The sequence below is a fragment of the Aulonocara sp. 'chitande type north' Nkhata Bay genome, linkage group LG13 (genome assembly GCF_057382095.1).
Source record: "Aulonocara sp. 'chitande type north' Nkhata Bay isolate Kocher_YH1m ecotype deep benthic linkage group LG13, A_spYH_male_GT1.1, whole genome shotgun sequence".
NCBI classification, from domain to species: Eukaryota; Metazoa; Chordata; class Actinopteri; order Cichliformes; family Cichlidae; genus Aulonocara; species Aulonocara sp. 'chitande type north' Nkhata Bay.
In genome coordinates, this window is record NC_141356.1 from 6,682,383 (window position 1) to 6,705,748 (window position 23,366).

At 40.5% G+C, this 23,366-nt stretch overlaps 1 protein-coding gene across 1 annotated transcript in view; it reads right to left on the reverse strand.

The window, feature by feature from the left end:
* Nucleotides 1-23,366, reverse strand: part of dntt (deoxynucleotidyltransferase, terminal) — a 105,596-nt gene that overhangs the window by 28,604 nt on the left and 53,626 nt on the right. The window contains exons 9-10 of the mRNA XM_086260164.1: nt 8,631-8,879; nt 8,203-8,286 (exon numbers count right to left, since the gene is read on the reverse strand). Of these exons, the coding sequence (XP_086116290.1) occupies nt 8,203-8,286; nt 8,631-8,879 (333 nt within the window). The remainder of the gene's footprint in view (nt 1-8,202; nt 8,287-8,630; nt 8,880-23,366) is intronic.

Sequence of the window (23,366 nt, forward strand, 5' to 3'; positions counted from 1 at the left end):
TGTTAGCACCCAGTTTGATTTAGGGATTGAAACAGGGCTGCAACAACCACATACAGGTCTCATTTAATGCTACCAAGCTTTACAATGATTCATTAATCTGTAGGACACGCCCATATTTTTTTCAAATCTATTTTCAGAACAAACATTACAAACAAACCAAAGAAGCAAATTGGTACCAGAAGTATTAACAAGCATTAAAAAGCAACCCATTTCCACCAGGAAAAAGCAAAGCTAAGTAAGGGTAAATACAGGACACACACACACACACACACACACACACACACAACTTTAAATCAATGATACTGTTGCTCACTGGATAAGGAGATAAGAAGCTGTTTGCTAACACGCAGGTTCACCATATCTGCTGAAAAGGCTGTATTATGTCAGTGCATGGTGAAATATTACCAGCACTTCTTCAGAAAGCTCATGAAGGCATCTTTAATTAAAGTGCTTGCTTTCTCTGCCTTGGAAAACAAATCTCTCAAGCTGGATCCAAGAAATGTTTGTCATATGTTGACTGACACAAAAAAACAAAAATAAATAAATAAATTTGGTCTTTGTTATTTACTTTTCTTGCACAATAAAAGCAGGAATAACAATGATAAACTGATCACAACACACATGCCTTGTTATTTAGGAGACCGGCATGTTTAGAAGCTCTCTCCACTGCTCTACTGCTTATGTCACAACGAGTTACAGAAAACCACTAAAAAAAACCCAACATGACAACTCTGTCACTGTGTGTGAAAATGGCATCTCCCCCTCTAAAGCTGCATAATCTCGACAGTTCTTCAGATGTTGTGTGATGGAAACACTGATTAGTTCTGTCTTAGGGCTCTTTATTTCCTTGGACTGTCTGGGAACGAAGAGGGGCAAATGTTTGGAAACCTGTCAAGCTGCCAGTTCACAGGATTAAAAATAAGGGAAAATGTAGCTTAACATCTCAATAGAGCGATGTTTCTTTTAAGAAGCAGTGAAAGTTGCTACTCAGCCCTTCTTTCCAGTGTAGTTTGGCCCGCTGTGTTATGTAAGGCCTTTTTTTTAACCATGAGGAGCTCCAGCTAACAACACCTATCACCTTACATCAATAAAGCAGATAAAGAATGTGTTGTTCCGTTATGTCTAATAAAATAAAATAAAAATTCTGTCTAATAAAACTTTGTTATGGCAAATGTTTGAACCTGGAAACATCTGTCGTGTACATGAACCCTGAATGACTGAGAAAGTTGTGAAGACCTCTCCCACAGTGACTCATGGATTCCCCCTGAGCTTAGTCTTAATTGGGAAGAGATCATTAGCTTGAGCTTCACCCTCTAATCTTTTTTTAAGCATTTCATAATAAGACAGAGACCAGCTTGTGTCCACTGAGAGCCACTCTGAAGCTCGCAAGATTAAAGTCCTCTAAATGACCGCCTTTAGTCCTAAGCACGGATGTCTACCCTTTTAATCAGACATCAGTCCTCATCGCTCCCCTGTTTCCTTGACACCAGTCACACTGGCAGTGCAGAACCTCTCCAAATCTGCTGGCCAATTACAAGGGACAGGAAAAAGATGAAAGCCCTATTACCGCCCTGTCCTCAGCCATACGTCGGACCAATTAACAACGTGAGTGTGGACAAAATAACACAAGGGGGAGGATGCTCTTCCTCTCCTGGTCAAGTCGAAGGCGTGAACACAGGGAACAGTCAGCGTTGTGTGAAGGCAGCAACAAGACACGGGACAGTTAATTGATCTTCATTACGTTAATTATGGTGGAAAAGTGGAGCGTGGAATGAAAAACGGGTCACACTGCTGTACAGTTCTGCCTGGACGTTCCCCTGTTAAGCTTTGTGACGACCTTGAAACTACAGTCCTGGCAAGTGGTGACACGGCTTCAGTGACAGAGTGTGTGTTTGGCCTGTTTTTACCACACTTTGAAATCCTCAGCAGGCTGATGAGTTCCCTTGTGGTTGCATTTTGTCACCTTTCTCACATACTAGAATCTGAGCCTCTGTTTTGTGTTTAACGTACCATCTTAGCGAATCAAACTCCAAAAAGAAAAACCAGCATGCAAGGTTTTTCCAAGAATTACTGTGCGTGCGTGAGTGTGTGTGTGTGTGTGATTTCCCCCCGTCCACACCAGTGCATGGATGGCTGCACTGTCAGCAAGCCTGGTTCTGCCCTTGCATTTAAATAAACACCATCTGAGTTGGCTGGATGCGTATATTAACTGTCAGGAAGCTGCCACCCAGTGATCTCGGGGACTTTGACCTCTTTCCCCAGGGAGCAGCTGACGGGACGTTGCGGTGACAGGGTGCTGTCAGCTTCCCTGTCGATCTGCCCGCTGATACGCCTTACACCCTTGTCCCGCTTGACTCGCGACTCAAACGGCTTGCCTGTCTCCCCCATGCATTGGAAATGAGCCGCGGGTGCCTTACAGGATGCAATGAATAGTAGCGAGGATAGGATAAACACGAGCTTCGAAGACGTCTGTCATGAAGATTGATGGTTCCCTGGAATTTTTGTTGTCGTCTTGTCAGTACTATAAACTTTTCCCTGCTGAATAATTGAGTCCTTCAGCTGAAGAGTCGTGTCAATCTCTTTTTTTAGGATTATGCTGAGGCACTTGTACTTTTTTAGGAGCGTAACTCAGTCTGAGCTGTGGCTGTAAATCCGAGGTTTGCGTGAATAAATAAAGCCGCGATAGCGCATTTCCTGCTGGTAATACAACGTGCATGTGATTAGGGTTCACAGGGTTCACAGGGTTAAAGGCACAAAGTCATTTTAGGGTTGGTTTTCACTTATGTATGTATTCAAACACCCTCACTTGTTGCTGCTGGCCTGGAAAATGTAAATATAACCCAGCTGTCTGTCACCACTGCCTACCTGCGATCTCATCAAACGTTGTCACAGCCAATTTTCACATGTGGAAAATGACTTCTCTGCGTGCGTGAAACAAACCCTATAATATATCTCACATGCCATGATGGAAGTGGATTCTGTCACAGGTTACTAATTATGACAGCCCATCTTATCATCTCGCTTTTACCACCACCACATGAGACATTCAGCTTACAAACATAATGCTGTTTATTTAATTTGGAAATGTGTAAATGAACCCTGAGCTCCCAAATGCAATTACCTTTACTTTAACAAGGTTTTTGCTTTTGTATACTGAAACATTAAGATATATTTTTGCTCACTCAACTTGCTCTGATGAACTCGAATATGCAGCGCGTTAATTTGTTTATGCGTGTGTGATGGAGATGGAGCGCGGCGCTGCATCGAGCCTGCCAAACTCTGCCCACCTCCCACGAAGCGCAGTGCTATAATTAAAAATTGTTGTTCTCGCTCTTGTTCTAACTTTCTTCTTGCTCAGAGAAGAAAACTCGTGTTACAGTAAATAACTTTGAGCTTTCTTCGCTGTAGCTGTTCAACACAACAGCTATCATCCACACTGATCACCATCCAAATAAAAATCGTTGACCAGTGAAGTGAGCAACAGTGTAACATCGTCTCATTACAATACAGCGTTCTGCTCCGTAAGCTTGGGTGTTGCTGTTTGTGTAGATGATACTTTTGATCACTTTGACTTTTTTATTTTAAAGTGCTTCCAAATGGAAGTTTAGATTAAACCATGGTTGTGTGCACAAATTGCACAAATTGCATTACATGTATTTCCACCCAAGCACATCAAGTCTTCAGACAAAGCACATCTTTGTTGGTGTTAGCAAACAGGATCAAGAAGTACTCATTACACCAGCACAGCAGCAGACCGTTGAAATAAAAAAGCGGGCACAACACAGCAAAGACCCATTACAGGCAAATAAATCAAATTCGGCTTATGGTAAAATAATGTTGAAGCTATGGCGTACTGATGAGGTAATTTCCCTTTTCTTCAATTTTATGTGTCGACAATTACAGTTAATATGATAGCCAATATATAAACGACTTCCAAAGCAGCTTGACTGATGTGCACAATATAAAAACGTAAGAAAAAAAGCAGAATGAAATGATTTGTGAATTTCATAGAGCCATATTTTGTTCACAATAGAACACGGAAAACAACTGAGAAAATGTAGCAGCAACATCTCCTGGAATCTGGGACAACAAAAGGCTGAAACGTAAGTGGTGCTAAAAACAACAGCAAGAGGAATGTTTTGTAACGAGTTAGGCTAACTGCCAACAGGTGAGTAACATGATTGGGGGTATAAAGAGCATCTTGGAGAGGCAGAGAAGTTCACCAAGTTCACCAAAAAAATAGGTGTCATCGAAAGATTCAAACATTGGGAAGAAATCTTTGTGTGCAAGGGACAAGGTTAAATATCAAGTTCTTAAAACATTAATACAACATTAATAAAACATTCCTGGATAATTGAGAATGCATCAAGACGAACACAAAAGGAAGTTCACAGCTTTTAGCAGCTCCCCCCCACCAGACAAACAAAGAGGCAGTTGGCAGTTAGAAATCAGCAATCCTTCACACACCCCCACTCCCCTCCAGAATTCTCAGGTAACAACCTAATTTACATATGAATGACTAGCCAATTTAGCTTCCACTTGGCTGAAGCTAAAGCCTAGCTAAAAGCCTACCAGCCATTTGGCTGGAAGGCGGGTTTTAAAGGTAGAAAGTTAGAAGCCTGGGACTTCCAGTAGCTTAAAAAACAGGCAAGATTTTAATGTCATCGAAGTTCTGTTGTTGCAATCACTGCACAGGCTCAGCAAAACTTACAGAACAGTTTGCTTTGCTATCCACACATAGAGATGCAAAAGAAGAAGCCATATATGAACAAACTTCTTGGTGCTGCATTAGTTCCTATGGAAGCTTGTAAATCTGAAAAGGCGCAACAGCATGGCTCTGTTGTAGAAGAGTCCAAGTGCCGAACATTCTGCCTGCAATCCAGACCTTTCACCAACTCAAAACATTTGGTACACCATAAAACATGGTAGCAACTCAGTACACTTAGACATAGTCCAAACCACCTGTTGACGTTCAAACCGAGCACTGAAGTAGATGTGCTTCAAACAAGTGCCACTCCTGTCAGCTAACAGGAAACTGAGGCTGCTGTTCAAGTGAGCTCACCAAAATTGGACAATAGAAGACTGGGAAAATATTGCCTGGTGAGTCACAATTTCTGCTGTGATGTTCAGATGGTATGCTTAGAATCTGGCATAAACAACATGAAAGAATGGATCCATGTTGCCGTGTATGAACCACTCAGGTGGGTGGTGCAATGATGGCACATTTTATTCCCTTCAGTACCAGCTGAGTGTCATTTAAATGAAACAGCCTGTCTGTTGCTGGCCAGGCTCATCCCTTTATGACCAACGTCCACCAATTTTCTGATGTCACAAAGCTCAAATCATGTTAAAGCTACAATTCTGCCTGGTCAGAGTTCAATTCATCTAAAACTGGTTTCTTGAACATAAAGCTAGTATTCAAATGGCCACCACAGCAACTAGTTACATCAACTTGCTGAATCTATGCCACAAAGAACTGAGGCAGCTCTTAAGGCAAAAGAGGGTCCACACTGTCTGCTTGTGAATCTGTCTGTTTAGTTCAGTGTCTTGCCTGGTTCTGTGTCTGAGTTTCCTGTTTTATTCTGAAGGTCTTTGTCTCATGTGAGTGTGTTCCGTTTACGTTTCCCCTGTTCCGTCAGCTTTGATTTCCCCCAGGTGTGTTCCCCTCCTGTTGCTCATCCCTTGATTGCTGCTATGTGTATTTAGTGTCTGTGTCTTCCCCTACTCGGCGGTGTCGCGTCGTTAACGTCTGTTCATCCTCTTACCCTCAACTAGCTGTGTGTTCTGCTTCCATGTTTCTAGTGTTTAGTCTCCTGCTCCAGTTTAGTATTTCTTTTCCAGTGTTTCAGTCCTTGGTTCCTCTGTTCAGACTTTTGTTTGTCTTTTGGTGAGTTTAGTTAGTATGAGTTTTTTCCCAGCAACAAAGCTGCACTTTAAGTTTCACTTCCGTGTCTGAGTTCTGCATTTTGGGTCCACCACTCCTGCTTGCCTGCCTGCCACACAGCAATTCATGACTAATAGTCGCGCAACACATGATATGTACAAGGCACGCACACAAGCAAAGTTAATTTTTTCAGCAGAGTTTCCAGTGTTTTGAGTTTGTTTCACTAAGGCATCTATTACATACATAAATACTTACATAAATATTTTTTTTATAAATACACTAGTTTGTATGTGCACATGACACACTTATAGCAACTTAATTATCATGTTGTTAACTAAAGTCTTAAAGGAAATAATGTTTTACTTTTGTCTTTACACAGATTTCAAGTTTAGACAGCAAATTTGTTTTTAATCAGGCAGCCCTTCTCTGAATGAGTTTTTATCAGAGAATGCCTGCCCCAGCCTCCACAGTCTCCATCATTTCACCCTGATGAAAACACAATTTTCCTTCTTTAGTTCTTTGGTCCTTCTTTAGTTTGGCCTATATTTATATATTAGTGCATTGTTAGAAGATCAACCAACCTTGTTTTGTGTGGGTTTTTTTATTTGTTTCAATTGAATCATGCAAATTTGAGACTGATTCCTTTGCTTCTTCAAAGACAATACTTAATGTCAGTTCATAAAACCTGTGCACAGTGCTTTGTGAGACAAAAAAGACAGAAAAAAAAAACTTCCTTTTAACAGAGAGAAACCTCAGAGGGAACCTGGCTCAGGGAGGATAGCCATCTGTGTCAAACTGCTGCAGTGAGAGAAAAGCAAGGAAAAGAAAAGAATAAGATACAATTTAACAATGGCTTCGTGGTTAGTAATTAAGTCTACTCACTGCAGTATTAATTTGGTTGAGACATCTCTTTGCAAACAACTTACAGACAAGCTGTTTGTGGTTGTCTTCTAATTAAATTTGCAATTCATCATGGATATTGTGGGCAATGTCAAAAACACCCAGAGATTTTTTGTATGCAGAATATTAGGACATAATTATTATTTTTAAAAAGACATTTAAACTGAGATGAGTTAAAACAAAGAATAGAAACACTGCACGTGAATTTGTTTCATCTTCAACACTGGTTACGCTAATTAAGCAGCTATGATACAACTAATGCTAAGAGATAGTAACCGGTAGATTGAATAGTGCACTTTAGGGTGTCCAGTACATTGCATAGTAACATGCTGTGCGTCTTAGGTTAGAGATGTTTGACTGAACTCATTTGTTTGACAGTGTTATATTTAAATAGCTGTCTGTTTTAGAAAACCTTGTATGCACAATTAAAACTATCGTATTTCAAGTGTGGTCTGCATGACTTTAACTTTTATCTGTGATCAGACCTAACACCTCTTTATGGGCTGTCTTGATTATAAGAAATAATTCAATTGAAATTTTAATTTCTGTGCCGATGTCCTCCATGGTGACCATTCTTTACAAAGATTTTGAAATGCAAGGGAATGACACACAAATCTCTTGACCTTTGATGTCTGAGTTTAAGACTTGGTAGTTATTTTCCAGGACAGTTAAATGTTAATTTTTCACAGAAATGAATTTAAGACTTTTGAAATTTGCAAGAGACAATATCCAGGACTAAAAATACCTAACTTACTTTCTGCTGTTTTCTAATTATATGACTTGTAGCTTACACAGGATGGGTTTCAGTCATGTCTACATCACATACTGTCACAAATACTGACACTGCTCTTTGTTTATCCTTTAGATAAATGATTTACAGACCCTGCCTTATGGTAAAATGCCACTTACCTGCAGGTGACAGAAAAAAGAGGCATGCATTATATCACATTCAAAACGGTCGGTGCAAAAAGTTGAAAAGACCTGCAAAACGCAAATCAGTGCATTTCCCCCTCATTTCAGAAATGTTCTGTGAAAACTCAACATCTGTAGTATCGCAAGTAAAAGATGAGTTGCTGAAGAAGTGGACGCCTTCTTACAGGGGATCAACAGCAAAATAAGCTGACTGTCAATGCGTCATAAAGCTAAATATTGTACATGTGTGAATTAACTACTCCAATCCATTATTGACATTAAAAGTAAAGTGCAGTTAGAATTTCTTATTTTTACAGTTATTTACCAAATATTTTTTTAAATGAATGAATAAATATAAATCACTGATAGAATGAATATAAATGCAAAGCACTTCATGGAAATGTACTAGGTTTACGTTGATCATGCAGTTGAATCATATGTTTATCATAAAAATGCCCAAATTTAAAATTATCAGCTAAAAATGAAATGTTTTAATTTAAATGTACCTTAGTTTTGTCATACAAAGCGTGATTGTCCAACAGCATTCGCCGCTCCATTCGAGCAAACCTCCTCAGGTCTCTCTCAAACTGCTGTGAAAGGAAGAATTGATAGTCTGAAATTAAATACCTATTTTCCTTGTCAGCCATATGACTTTAAAAGGAAACAGCGATGTCTAAATGCATTTTGTATTCCTGGAGGACTTCTATGTCTTTTCATTATTGTTATTAGCAAGATGGTTATAGGATATGAGACTTTGCTGATATGAAATCATATTTTCATCATGTACACTTGGCCTTAGATACCAAATTGTGGTTTCAAATTGTGGTTCAAGCACCTCTAAGATGTACTGAATAACTACTAGTACATTTCTTTCTACTCACACCTTCTTCCTGCAGCTACCTAACTTTCATTCATTCTCTATAATCCTTCTTACCCTGGAGCCGCTCCAGCCAAGAAGAGTAAAGGCGTAGCGATCCACAGGTGGAGACACCAAGTCCACGCGTACAGCCCTCCAGCCTCTCCTGTCTTCCTCAGCAGTTTGGAGACCTCCCTCTACTTGGCTGTCCTCCAGACGCAGGATCAGGAAACACTTTGCAAAGTGGTCCATGGCCTCAAACCTGTGGCAGGGAAGCTTCGACTCATCAAAAGTAGAGGCCTGGTATTCACAGTAGAGAAGAATGCCCTGTAGAAAATAAAATAAGGATGTGTTCACCGGTCTTTTCCATCTGCTTCTCAAAGATACAAAACAGTTTATAAAATGTCATCTGTAATATCTTAATATGTTGACCCGGGCTTCAGAGCAATCAATACGTGCAGGCGATGTCTAAGATGCATCGCTTGCACATGTTGCAGGCTCACTGAAATAAAATAATAAAGTATTATTCTAAATAATCTGATGATTAGATGTGCAGGATAATTCTGGTTTATTTCATACAGAAATCTTAATCTAGAAATATTTTGCATAAAATAATATTAGCATGACCTATAGAACCACAATGGCCACATTAAAGGAACATTCACTGAAGTGAAAGAAACCGAACTATTAAAAACTCTAAGACTGACATAAGAATGTAACATTTGTAGTATTTTGTCCCCTTAGTCCTAATACAAAGCCACATTCTTGTCAGAATAATAATAATAAGAATAATGTCTTGTCAGCGTTCCAGTAATTAAGACGCACGGACATAAAAGCCTCCATTATTATGTGTTCCGCTGACTGGCACGAGCTATCGAATTTTGTAATTTGTATTTTAAAAAGACTCAATTACTAGAATCCTGTTCAGTGTTTAAACCTGGATCAAAAAGCACAATTAGAGTGAAATGCTTCAGTTCACGGTGAAATGTTTTTTTCTTAATAACCAACAGATTTTTTTTCCCCGTGCAAACTTCTCTGTTAATGTAGATAAGCTGGAGAGTTTTCTAATATCTTTGCCAAAAAACAGTTCAATTTGTGTTGATATAATTTGGTAAAATATTTAATTGGAAGATTTTGCTGGTGTATCATTGACAGCAGTAATCGCATCCCTGTCTTACCAAGAATTGAGTCTTTAAGCATACTGAAGCTATGAAGAGAGCCAGGTTTCATTCCCAACTCTTCAAATAAAGATATCAGATCGGGAATTTGATGTGACATTTTCCTCATTCGGTATTATTTAGCTTAAAGAGTTCCATATTGTGCATTGACCAAACTCTTTTATTTTTTCAATGCTTTACCGCCACCATATTTCTGATATTATCAAAATGGTTCAGCACAGGGTGAGTGAAGTAGTTCTCTCTGAAATCTGAATGAAATTCTAACAAAAAGTATTGCTTTACATGAACGACTTGCTTCAGAACCTGATTCTTCATAAAAGGCTGCTTAGACACAGGCCTGAGGGTATTGAAAAGACTGAGTCATGGTAATGTCTCTTTAAGCAGTGTTGGATTTTTGCTCTTCTTAAAATAGTGAGCTGAGGAATGAGTATATTTTTCTTGACATGACAAATTGCTGCATGCTCACACTTGATGTAAATTTCACACACAAGTGTTGAAAAATATAGATGATAGCCATGTGAAACTGATGGCCAGAGAATAAGAGTTAATATTCAAAATGACTGAAGGGTCATTCACAAGAATTATTAGTAGTGAAACTTGCACACAATGATCACCTAATGGGTCTTCACCTAAACTGTGATCAATGTCAGGGTCGCATTTGTCATTTTAAGGGAAGTAACCTATGAACTCCTGATTTGTTAAGTGTCTGTTGGACAGGCTAAACATTTCTGTGCAGACCAGATTATTAAAAATTGTTTGGCCCATAAATTTAGCAAAAATATATATGGTCCCCATAGAAGGAAGGCAAGGCAAGGCAAGGCAAGTTTATTTGTATAGCACAATTCAACAACAAGGTGATTCAAAGTGCTTTACAGAGACATTAGAAACAAGAACAAATAAAAAGCATGATTTAAAATTGATTAAAACAAGCAAATAAACTAACTAACTAATTAACAAACAAACAAACAAACAACAGTATATAAAATCAAAACAGATAAAATCAGAACAGTAGATAAAATCAGTAGTTAAATGTAAGTTTTGAAATTTAAGCTTAAAGTGTGGATTTGGTGCTTTATTCAAATGCAGCTGAGAACAGGTGAGTCTTCAACCTGGATTTAAATAAACTGAGTGTTTCAGCTGATCTGAGGCTTTCTGGGAGTTTGTTCCAGATATATGGAGCATAAAAGCTGAATGCAGCTTCTCCGTGTCTGGTTCTGACTCTGGGAACTGATAAAAGACCGGATCCAGATGACCTGAGGGATCTGGATGGTTCATACTGGGTCAGGAGGTCATTGATGTATTTTGGTCCTAAACCATTCAGAGCTTTATAGGCCAGCATCAGAACTTTAAAGTCTATCCTCTGACGGACAGGCAGCCAGTGTAAAGACCTCAGAGCTGGACTGATGTGGTCCACTTTTTTGGTCTTAGTGAGGACTCGAGCAGCAGAGTTCTGAATGAGCTGTAGTTGTCTGACTGATTTTTTAGGTAGACCTGTAAAGATGCTGTTACAGTAATCAAGCCTACTAAAGATGAATGCATGGACTAGTTTTTCCAGGTCCTGTTGAGACATCAGATCTTTTATCCTTGATATATTCTTGAGGTGATAGTAAGCTGACTTTGTTATTGTCTTAATGTGTTTTTCTAAGTTTAGGGCTGCATCCATCACTACACCCAAATTTCTCGCCTGGTTTGTGGTTTTTAGATGTATAGATTGAAGTTCTCTGGTGACCTGTAATCGTTTTTCTTTGGCGCCAAAGAGTATTACTTCAGTTTTGTTTTTGTTTAGCTGGAGAAAATTGTGGCACAACCAGTCATTGATTTCCTCAATGCATTTACCAAGAGCCTGTACAGGGCCTCGGTCTCCTGGTGACATTGTGATATATATTTGTGTGTCATCTGCATAGCTGTGATAGTTTATTTTGTTGTTGTTTATAATCTGTGCCAGTGGGAGCATGTAGATGTTAAACAGAAGGGGTCCCAAGATGGAACCTTGGGGAACTCCACATGTGATACTTGTCTGCTCAGATGTGAAGTTACCTATTGATACAAAGTATTTCCTGTTTTCTAAGTATGTTTTGAACCAGTTTAGTACAGTTCCTGAAAGACCTGTCCAGTTCTCCAGTCGTTTGAGTAATATGTTGTGGTCAACTGTATCAAATGCTGCACTGAGATCCAGTAAAACTAGGACTGACATTTTTCCACTGTCTGTATTCAGACATATGTCATTAAACACTTTGGTCAGAGCGGTTTCAGTGCTGTGGTTCTGTCTAAAACCTGACTGGAAGGCATCGTAGCAATTATTCTGTTTTAAGAAGTAACTGAGCTGTTGAGAAACTGCTTTTTCAATGATCTTACTTAAAGGAGGACGAATCGTAATGACTTTGGTGAGCTCTCCTGTACCATCACATCCATTAATACAATTTTCTTCCTCAAGCCAAGATGGGGAAACAAAAAATACATAAGAAGCAAGAATCATCCCACTGACCTTTACAGAACCACATGAAAAGACATGCAAAACACTTGAAATTTCCTGACATGACACATTATGTTCTTAAAGTGGTACACCTTTGTGTTTCATGTTTCACAGTTTATTGCCAGCAATGTAAAGATTTAAAATTGCCCCATCAGATTAGCTTACGTTCACATCAAGACAGCAGTGATTGAAAGAAAATAATTCTTACCTGGAACTTAAATCAGAGGTAATAATTGAATGTTAAGCATTAACCCACATAGCAAAATTGGTATGGCCCAGATCTGGCCCACACAATGTGCTTACACATGGCCCACATACCGCAAAGAGTGACGGCCCTTTGGTGGCCCAGATCTGGTTTGCCAGAGGTGGCCCACACATGGGCCAGCAAAAGGCCAGTTGCAAACACACTGCTGGTTCTGTGCTGGCCCATGTGTAACCTCTGGCAAACCAGATCTGCGCCACCAAAGGACCGTCATTCTTTGTGGGATGTGGGCCATGTGTAAGTTGTGTGCAGCCATGGGCCAGTTGCAGACACACTGCTGGCCCAGAACAGTTTCAGCTCTGGCCCCAGATGTCAGCCTAATGTGTACCTTAATCAAGCCATGTAATAACAACATGTGCCAGAACATAATAGTGCAAAAGTAACATGAGGAAACTCTGTTCAGACAGTGAATGGACTGATTCCTATATAGCGCTTTTCTACTCTCATGGATTATTCATCATTATTAAGTGCTCTACACAACATGCCACAGTCACCCAATCACACACTTTCTCTAACTTGAGTGCTTCCTAACTACATTCATACACATTCACATTCTTGAGATGTAGACGGGAGGAGCTAGTGATTGAACCACTCATAAGCTACAGCCACCCAGTGCTAAACATGAGTAAACCCTCACTAGGTTTTGGATAAAGTGTATACTCACAAACCTGTCAAACCTGCATTTGAAAGTTGGCTACCATAGCAGTATAGTATTGCAACATGGCATTTGGGTCTTCTAACTAAAATAAAATTAGGAACATAAATAGTGCCATCATTGCCAGACCTGACCCACATTTGGTTGACATACACCCTGCCATGACACCAGTCAGTCAGAAGTGCCAGCTTGATCTGGGCCAGACCTGTTTTCTATGATCCTGGGCCACATAAAACAAACCACAGTCGGGCCAGATGTGGCATGCCATCACATAAACAGCGCCATCTGTGCCAGGCCTGGCCCATATCTGGATGACATACCACTTACATTGCCAGGAGTCAGTCAGCAGGACCGGTTTGACACCAGATCCGGGCCAGACCTGTCTGCTATGTGGGAAATATGTCTGTTTTAAATAATCTAATAGACCAGACTGAAATGACAATTTAAAACCAATTTGGTAAAGGGTGTGAAGTACAGTGATTCTATGGTTTTGAGCAAACTAATTTAAGGTTTTAATGGACAGAATGCCATGAACATTGGTATAGTCATTCACAATTTCCTTAAATTAAATGTAAATGCCTCTGAGATTTTCTGACTTCTGATGCCAGCGTGATGAGTTAGAAGTTACGTGTAATTTCCGTTCAGAAACTGTAAAAGGATTCACATCAGTGCGATCTTTACACCCACTAAAGATCGCCATTTATTGTGATGGTGTCAGCAACATTATCATGTAGTGTCAAATGTTGTGCTGAGGCATAGTCTCACAGGGCTTAGACCAAGTCAAATAGCAGTCAAAGGACACATTTGGCCCCAAAAACAGAATTCAGTGGTTACAATTTCATGGATTACCCTTTTCATACATCTTCTGTGGATTTAAAATATACTCATAATACTGGAACATTTAAAAATGAATAACTAATTTCCATTACAAACATTACATTAAGTAGTGGCAGTTTAGCACAAATAAATGGCATAACTGGGAAAACCTCACAAATCCTAAAAACCTGAGGTGCCCATCTACACTAGTTCTTGTCCGTCAGTTCTCCAAGTACCTTCTAAGTGTCCTACTTAGGGAAAAGTTCATTCAAGGCACATTCTTGATGCATTGGGATGCTAGCATCACATGTTGATTGTCTGTTTTTGTTGTTGATCTGAATAGTTACATATCAAATGTACTCTTTGTACACATATGACTGTGTGGCCACTACCAGCTCCACCACCATCATCAAGTTTGCTGACGACACCGTCGTGGTGGGCCTGATCTCTGATGACAACGAGACGGCCTACCTGAAGGAGATTAGGAATCTGGAGAACTGGTGCCAGAGGAACAACCTCCTTCTAAACGTCAGTAAGACAAAGGAGCTGATAGTGGACTTCAGCACTAAGCAGGAGAGGAACTACCAGACCCCTGTCATCAACGAGTGCCCAGTGGAGAGAGTGGACAGCTTCAAATACCTCGGAGTTCACATCACGCAGGACCTGTCATGGTCCTGTCACATCAACACCGTGGTGAAAAAGGCCCGACAGCGTCTCTACCACCTCAGACGCTTGAGAGACTTCCAACTGCCCTCCAAGGTGCTCAGGAACTTTTACTCCTGCACCATAGAGAGCATCCTGACGGGAAACATCTTAACCTGGTTCGGGAACAGCACCATGCAGGACAGACGAGCTCTACAGAGGGTTGTGCGGTCAGCTGAGCGCACCATCCGCTCCGAGCTCCCTGACCTGCACTCAATCTACAGCAGGCGGTGCTGGACCAAGGCCAGGAAGATCACACCACCACACAGTACTGACCCACACATACAGTTCTTACACACACTGGACATTCTGGACATTATTTTCACTTCATTACTTAAATCACGCTGCTGTTATTGTGTATATGCTGCTGTTATTGTGTATATATTTATTTATATTTCTTCATACATTCTTATATAGTTCTATATTGTGTATTTTGTTGTACAGTTATTTTATTTTCAACTTTAATTTATATATTTTATCTTATTCTCCCAGGTAAATTTACCCTTCATTCTAATTTGTGTTGTACAGTTATTTCATTTTTAACCTTAATTTATATTTTATTCCTTCCTAGTTAAATTTACCCTTTTTAATTTTTCATATTTATTTCCTATCTTATTCATAGCCTTTTCCTTTTTTGTTTTCTTTAGGTCACGAGCAGTTGTCCAAGCATTTCACTACATATCGTACTGTGTATGACTGTGTACGTGACAAATAAAATTTGAATTTGAATTTGAAATGTTTAAAAATCTCAAAAGGAAAAGAAACAGAACTCTAAATCTGTATAATCTGACGTTAGACGAAATCCTGAGAAATTGGTTGTCATTGTTAAAAGAAATAAAACACTGCATCATCACCAAGCCTGTAAAGCTTCTTCTTTCAGTCTTTTGTTCCTGCTTTTAAATATTTACATTGATTTATTGAAATTTATACTGTACGATCAAAAAAAAGCACTGACTTTGAGTTGTGGTAATCCATCAGGTTAAAACTCATAAAATAATTAGAGAATGAAATATGTCTACTGGTTAAACTGAGAGTCTTAGTGTGAAAGTCTCAACTGTTTCAATAAAGCTCTAAAAAGTAGCTCTAGAAGGTAACAGTGGTCGTGAATGTGCACACAGGCTTTCATCAGTAAAGCTATGAATACCAGGGAAAGAACTCGGGCCAGTGTGTGAGCATGTTTTCAGACTTGTCATGGGCCTAGAGAGTGCTAAAAAAGGGGGGATGGATGAGTGTAAGACCCAATAGAGAAACAAGCTTTCAGTCAGCAATAGTAGATGGCTGGAGCCCATTCTCTGGTAAATGGCTCCACTCCTTAGATAATGAAAATCTCTGCCAAGTAAGATGTCAGTGCGTTGAAGAGAGAGGATCACTGATGAGAAACAAAGCCATAAGAGTAGAGGAGAGTGAAATGGAGTGAGTGCAAGAGGGTTGGAGAAAAACGAGTAGATAGGGGAAAGAAAGAGAGGTAAAAGACAGATAGTCCATGAATTGATTTCCCGGGACCTCGCCCTGGCCGAATTCGCTTCTCCCTGGGTGTAGCAGTGTTAAGGCGATTAAGATTACAAATTGTCAATTTAATTCCAGCACCCAGAGTAATTGTTGGGATACTACTCTCCTCTCACTGGCCATAAATTTGCTTCACTCTCCTTAAAGAGCAATAATTGGGGAATAGAGTGCAGTGAGCAGCCACTCTGCCTGTCCAACTGATGACTGAGGTTAATCACGAAACATTAAACACCTTGTCAGCATAGCCCAGATAGCCATTACTAAACAATCCTGCCTGACCGCCGAACGGCACGAGTTATCAGACGAGGACAGCTCTCCCCACGGGGGCCACCGAGATGGAGGGCGCTGAGGTACCTTAGGTGGTGACACACCAGGGAGCAGATCTCAAAGAAATCACCCTTTTCCTCTAATTATCTTTAGGAGTGAGCTCATGTGTTGTGCAACTGCAGGCAAAAGAAATCTACGATGTCACCCGCTGCTGCACCCCTGGACCGCTCTCCCTGTGCAATTACAGATAACCGCTCGCCTTCTAATAAAAGGCACGGACAGGAAAGTTCCCTTTCCATTTAGTAATAGCTTAGCTACAGGCAGTGACAGTTCTCACTTGGATAATGAGGGCAGAATGACAGCATAAAAGCACTTAAATACTGACTAATCTGAAATTAAAATCCCCCTGAGCCACACTTGAGACGAGCTGTGGGAGAACGTCTGCAGCGCATCTGATTCAGGAGGCCGCAAATGTAGGTCACTGATTCCGACCCCTCCTGAAAAAAGAAATTTTTTTCTCCAGCTTTGAATCACGCTGATGCCTTCAGAGAAAGCATTAATGAGCTATGGTGACAGTTGCACAGACCATTAAGTACCTGAATGCGGATGCCCTTCGCCGGATGAGGTTTGCGGCCCTGCTGCCTACACACATGCAGTACAGTACAGCGGCACTGATTTCTCTCACTCTCTCCCTTTTCAGCCTGACACGCAGACACACACAAATCCAACATAAAAACAGGATGTCATGAAGTTCCCCGTCTCAGCATCGCCGGGGGCTGTTTAGCCCAATAGCGCTCTGTAATCATCTCCTACACAGCAGGTACTGTCAGCGAGCATCTGAGAGTAAGCTTATTCCACCAGAACTGTTTACAGAGGGAATTACAGAGGAGGACAGCAGGGAGATAATCTTTCCCCTGAAAGCTTTTGCCTATGAGCACTGGGTGGAGGGGGGTTCAAGTGAACATGACTTTTGAAATTGTGATCAGAAGGTTGAGTGTTTTTCTTATTTGATGATTTACACCAGGTATTTTCTTGAGAGTGTGATGAGTGGACGCAGAAGCCACCTGCATCCAGAAGACAGCAGCATCCTTATCGGGCACACTCTGATCTCATCTTGCATTCTTTCTGACTCGCAAAAAAGAGACATCAAACCCTGCCTTCAAGTTGCAGATTAGCGTGTTAGCCAGGACCATCTGAAATGCACTTTGACTTTGATACAGGGCCTCACCAGAATGAAAGAAACTGATTTGTGAAATGAAAGCAAAGCGGTTTGTTCATCTGTCCGCATGTGCGTCCTCTCAGTGTCAGTCGGAGGAGCCATTACTGATCCAATTTTATTTAGATCTCAAAGTGACTAAGCCTCCGTGACTGCCGAATAACCTCGGCCGTATGGGCAGCTCTGTCTGAATCACTGATTTAGCCACAGGGAAAACTCTCCAATTACCAAGCATGCTGACCAAACACAGAACAATAAAGCCTTAGTTGAATGGCATCATAATGACTGCAATGCATGCAGACCTCAGCCTTTGCAAAGCAGTGCTTAAACAGTATTTAGAGACAGAAATGATAGATGGACGAAGGATGAGGCATGGCCCTCTCCGTCTCTTCGTCGCTATAGCCGGGGCCAAGCTGAATCTCATCTGTCTGCCACAGAAGCTGGTGGCTGACCTTGCTTCTGCCCCCAAGTTATGCTTTCAGAATTTCAGCAGTAGAAGGGGGTGGGCAATGAGGGGGGGGAGGGAAAAAATGATGAACCCCTTTTTACAAGGACGTTTGGAGATGGATGTATTTTTAACTCCCTTCAGGCTGTGGAGGGGTGCTGGATGAAGGGGGGATGGGTTGGGTTCCAGGGGCTGCCTATGATATTAGGCCTGAGTGAAGACATGTCTGCCCCCAGGGGCTCGATTGCAGATGACAAGGTTACACGACTTAGAGTCAACCTCTGCTACCTCCACTTAATCACTGTCTCTTGTGTCCTCGTCCCTCCAGACGGTCCCCTCTCCATCCCCATTCTGCCCACCCTGCTGAGAAGAAAGCTTCCGGTCTTATCACGCCGTCCCTTCTTGGCTTTCTAAAGCCTTTTCTAACACCTGCCCTTACCTGCCTAATTCACTGTCTCACATCCATTCTGCCTCCTATCCCCGTACATTCGCACATCCTTTCACACCTTCACCTTGCTGCCTCTGCCTATAGTGGATTTAAGTGGCTGCAAGTGGTGAGAGCTCCGCGCGATAACATGCAATAAGTAGGAGGTAATTATCGTTAGGATGGACCTCTGAAGGAGTGCAGAGATGCGGAGGTGGGGATGGAGGAGGGTTGGAGGGTTTGGAAGGGTTTATTTTTAAACCCCAGCTATGTCAAAAAAGAAGTCAGTGACTAGACTAGACTAGAACAGGCAGCGTGATTCTGCTCTTTATCAAACACTCATCTCTTTTTCATGACCCTCTTCAACTATGCATTTATGCAAGGTTGAAGACAGTGTTGACAAAGAAAAGTCCTTCCACAGCCACATTTTCTTGCGCTGCCCGTTTTTATCTAACCGGTCTAACCAACACTGTCCATGATGGCCTTTTACAGATCAAGTTTTTCTCCTGCATGTGTCACCCTGCTCAGAGGAGAGGTATCTGCCTGCAATTATACTAATAGGGACTTTTTAGCAAGCAGCACTGAAGGGAGGCATAATGACTGGGATGTCATTTAGTCCTGTTAGTAGGAAATGTTTTCTTGGTGTTTTCATGGGCAGTGTCTCTTTGTTGGGGAGTATCAGACAAAACACCTGCAGCAAAACATGCAATTCAGCTAACTCAGCTTCATGTACAGCCACTGATGAGACTACTGTATGTACTCGACATGATTTTTAAACCAAGACAGAACACCACGGATTTCATTCATTTTCAGCTCAATAGACTTAATATATGTGTTTTTGACGGGGGATAAAAAACAATAACATGTTTGACTTTTATGCTTCAAACCAGCAGCAATCTCTGGGGTTGACCAGAATATAGCATTAAGGAAATGCCAAGACCTGCAGTTCCTTTAATGGCCACTTGAGGCTGACTCCAAAGGTGAATCCGTCACCTTTGACTCAGTGTTATTATGCCTAACTAAACAGCATTAAAACCATGTTTACAGCTGAGTACAAGTATACAGTTGATTGAATGACTGAAAGTTAAGCACACAAAAACATATCTCCAGCTGAAACTAGCTGCGTTTTCCGAGCTAAAAGGATAAAGCAGCCAAGTTCCAAAGAAAAACTTGAAAAGGCATCAGAACTATTGCTCAACACCACTTTTAAAAAAATTATGAGTCTGGCTCATTGGAAGCAAAATATGAAGAAATGAGAAGTGGTTTTAAACTTGTACTGTACGTGCATCGGTTTATAAATCCAAGCTTGCACACCAAGCTAGCTTGTTTTCACTGCTTACTTACCACTTTACCCTCTTCCCCAAATAAAATTAATTCTGGCTCCAAAAGAAGAACTTTGCAGCAGCAAAAGGACAGGGCTTTGGTTTAATTAGTAAATTTCCCCCAATAAATTTGGAAACGAGGCAAGAAAAGGAAAAGTCCAGTCTTAGGAAGAGTCAAAAGTGATAGAAACAACATGAAAACAAGTGACACTCTCAGATATGTACAGACTGGAGAGAGCTTCAGGATCCCGCAAGGACACGTGTTAAATCTGTTAGATCAGTGAGAAACAACACCTGTGTTTATTGGCCTCGTATAATCAGGTGTTTTAAAATAATCTGGCCCTTGTGACATCGGCGCAGTGAGGCAAGATGTGGGAGAAGTTATTAATGTGAGTCGCAGAATTTAAAAATGTCTTCTTGTGTTAATAGTTTTATTCAAGACTGTTAGGTTAGTAAAAATCTCATGTGTCTCTTGGCACCGTGACTTTTCACAGTTTCTAACTAGGCCACTAGAGAAAGTTAGGAACTACAGCTTTAAAGCCTGCTGCTCTTCAATAATCACGAATCACAAGGACATTATTCATGGATGAAAAAAAAAAAGTTTTCCATCACATTTGAATTTTATTCCTGTTTCTCAGAGTTATCTAACTATATATCCAATCTGTTGAGCAGTTCCATAACTGAATGAACTAGTAGACGGTGAATAAACCTGGACTACTTCATTGATTTCCTCCTCCCATGCACAGAATAAAAACTTCAAAACTAGAGGAGGTAGGTGTAATACTGCATACGTCTATCTATAATTTAAACACCCTGGATATTTGTTTCAATTGTTGTGCTTAACACCCCAGTTTCATGTAATTGCAAATGTCTTTTATGCAACAAGTTGAAGTAGAGCACTTCTGGAACCCACTGATATTTGTCACATTACCATGATATTAGCAGCAAATAATTGTTGTCATTTGAGTACAGTCAGTAATTAAATCACTGTGTTTATGTAAACATAATCCGACATTAACATTGTGTCTCTCTGTTTTATCTCCTGTTCGTATATTTCCTCACTCTGCTCACAGTCACTGTCTGTTTCTCTGTCTCTCTTTTTCTTCTCCCCTCTCAGCCACTTCTCATTTTTTTTGCCCATTTTCCATTAAAGGCTCCATTTTCCACCATGGGGCATCCAGTGCTGACCATGGTCCTTGAAAGCCCTAAAAGAAGTTCTTAATGTAACTGCTAAATTGTACTTTTTTGTTCCTAGAATCACTCACACCTTCCAAATCTCTTTTCATTGCAGGCAACTAAATAACTTCTTTCTCTCTAATTTTCACAAAAAAAGGGAGCTGTGTTTCCAAGGACACAGCTCTGAATCATGAAAAATTGACCAACTCCTTTAAGTGATTTAGTTTTGAATCATGCTGAAAACTTCAGTATCTTACAGCGACCGCGAGTGAAAGACTGGCTTTTGGTTTCAGGAGGTTTTTCAACATATAGTGCAACAGTTATATATATATATTATGTACCAGAATATGCATATGTCCCCTCTGTGACTTGACTTATGGTGGTGGAGGGGTCCACAGGAGCTATGTTGTCGGGAGGCTTTTGCCCACTAGTACGGTCTCACTTGGCAAATTGGTCCTGGGTGAGGGACCAGACAAAGAGTGATTCAAAAACCCCTATGAGTGAAAGATCTAGGGAACAGTTCACACTGCCCACAATAGGGATAGGGTTAGATGGGATGGTCTATTTTACAAACTGCTGATCTACCTTGATTTTTCATCTCTAGGATTTACAGAGAATGGTCTGAAATAGGGAACCTATCCAACAAGCAGGATTTCTCTGGGTGAAAATCCTTTGTTGATGCCAGAGGTCAGAGAGAAATGGCCAGACACCTAAGGTGATAGTTAGGAAACAGTAACTCAAGTAACTAGCAGTAACTCATTATTCCCACTTATGCAGAAGAGCATCTCTGCATGCACAACAAATCAAACCTTGCAGCAGTTGGGTTAAAGCAGCAGAAGGAACCAGGACCACTACTGTCATCTATGAGCAGTAGTGAATGAAGGTACAATGGTCCCTGGTCAGAAAGCTCATTTCCTCTCAAACTAGTTTATTAAAAATGGAAATGAGTTCACTGGACTCCTCCACAACCATCAGATCCCAATCAAACAAAATTGATGTAGGTCACACAAGCATAGGAATAAAGTCAGGGGAAAATGTTCAAATGGGTGCTAAGAATTAGCCCTTTTTTACCCATATTTGAAGATATTCCATTAAATCATACATATTCATACAAGCACCTTTTCTACATCTACGTACTTTCTATCTAACGTCCAGACTCTCCTGAACACGCTGGGAGCAACTTGGGTTCAGTATCTTGCTACAAGGATACTTAATCAGCAGCTGATTTGTATGAATTTTATGAATTAGTTGGGTGTGGTTTTGGTCAAGGAGGTGAGCCACAACCACTCCCAAGTAATAAATCACAAATAGCTGTGTGTGTTGCTGTTTGTGTGTCTGTGTTATCTGCCATACTATGCATTACATATAGGTTTGTATGTGTGATTGTATGTGTTTCTATGTGTCTGAATGTATCTAACTAGTCTGTATGGAACTTTATGAATCAGAGGTGGATGTCACATATCTGTCATTTGGAGTAGTATTGCATCCTGGTACCTTCATAAAGTCTGCTCCAAACTACCGATTCCCACACACACATGAACATGAATACTATTGCTTCCCCACACACATCACATATGTATAGCCTTTAACTGACCCATAATCTCAGTTAAAGTTATCTTTAAAAAAGTGTTCCTCAGACCTGATTCTGGGATCCTTTCATACTCGCTGTCCTCACCAAGGCAGTGACCTTATGACCTTAACTGTTCAATCAAATTCTTTCCTCCCATAAAATGTCCTCGTCCTCACTTCCTGCAACTTTCTGCATGCTTTTCCAGTGCATGATTTGCTTACACATCCCAGGCAACAAACTAAGTAGTAAATACATTAAATCAGAATCTGTCTATAAACAACATAAAATACTTCTTCAGATGTTTTTGAACATGCACATTTTTTAAATATATTTCTGTTTCAATTCAAACATGCATAAAAATGATATTCTTCTCAGCAGTAGATGGCACTCTGTCACATGTAGTTTTGGCACCTAGGTCAAAAGTCAAACCCTCTGCTACTCATCATTTAACTGAAGACTGAAATGTTTTATGTCACAAAATAAATAAATAAATTTGAAAAGATTAAGGGACAGTGTAATAAACAAAAATTTGGTTTGTTGCCAGAATTTTAGGAATGTGCAAATTGGTGTGTAAGAAACATATTTTATTCTCAACCTAGATTTTGTGGTGCATCCTTTTTTAATTTAGCAATGTATTGAGCTGCAGTATAACAGTGGGCTTAATATGATCTTATGAGAAGCTTGTTTGTTACTCTTACTGTTATTCTCCATGGTTACAACTGTGGTTATGTTGAACATGGTTGCATTGTTTGGTGCACTGATGTTTGTGTGCACCCTAAGCACAGCTCTTTGGGGGGTTTTT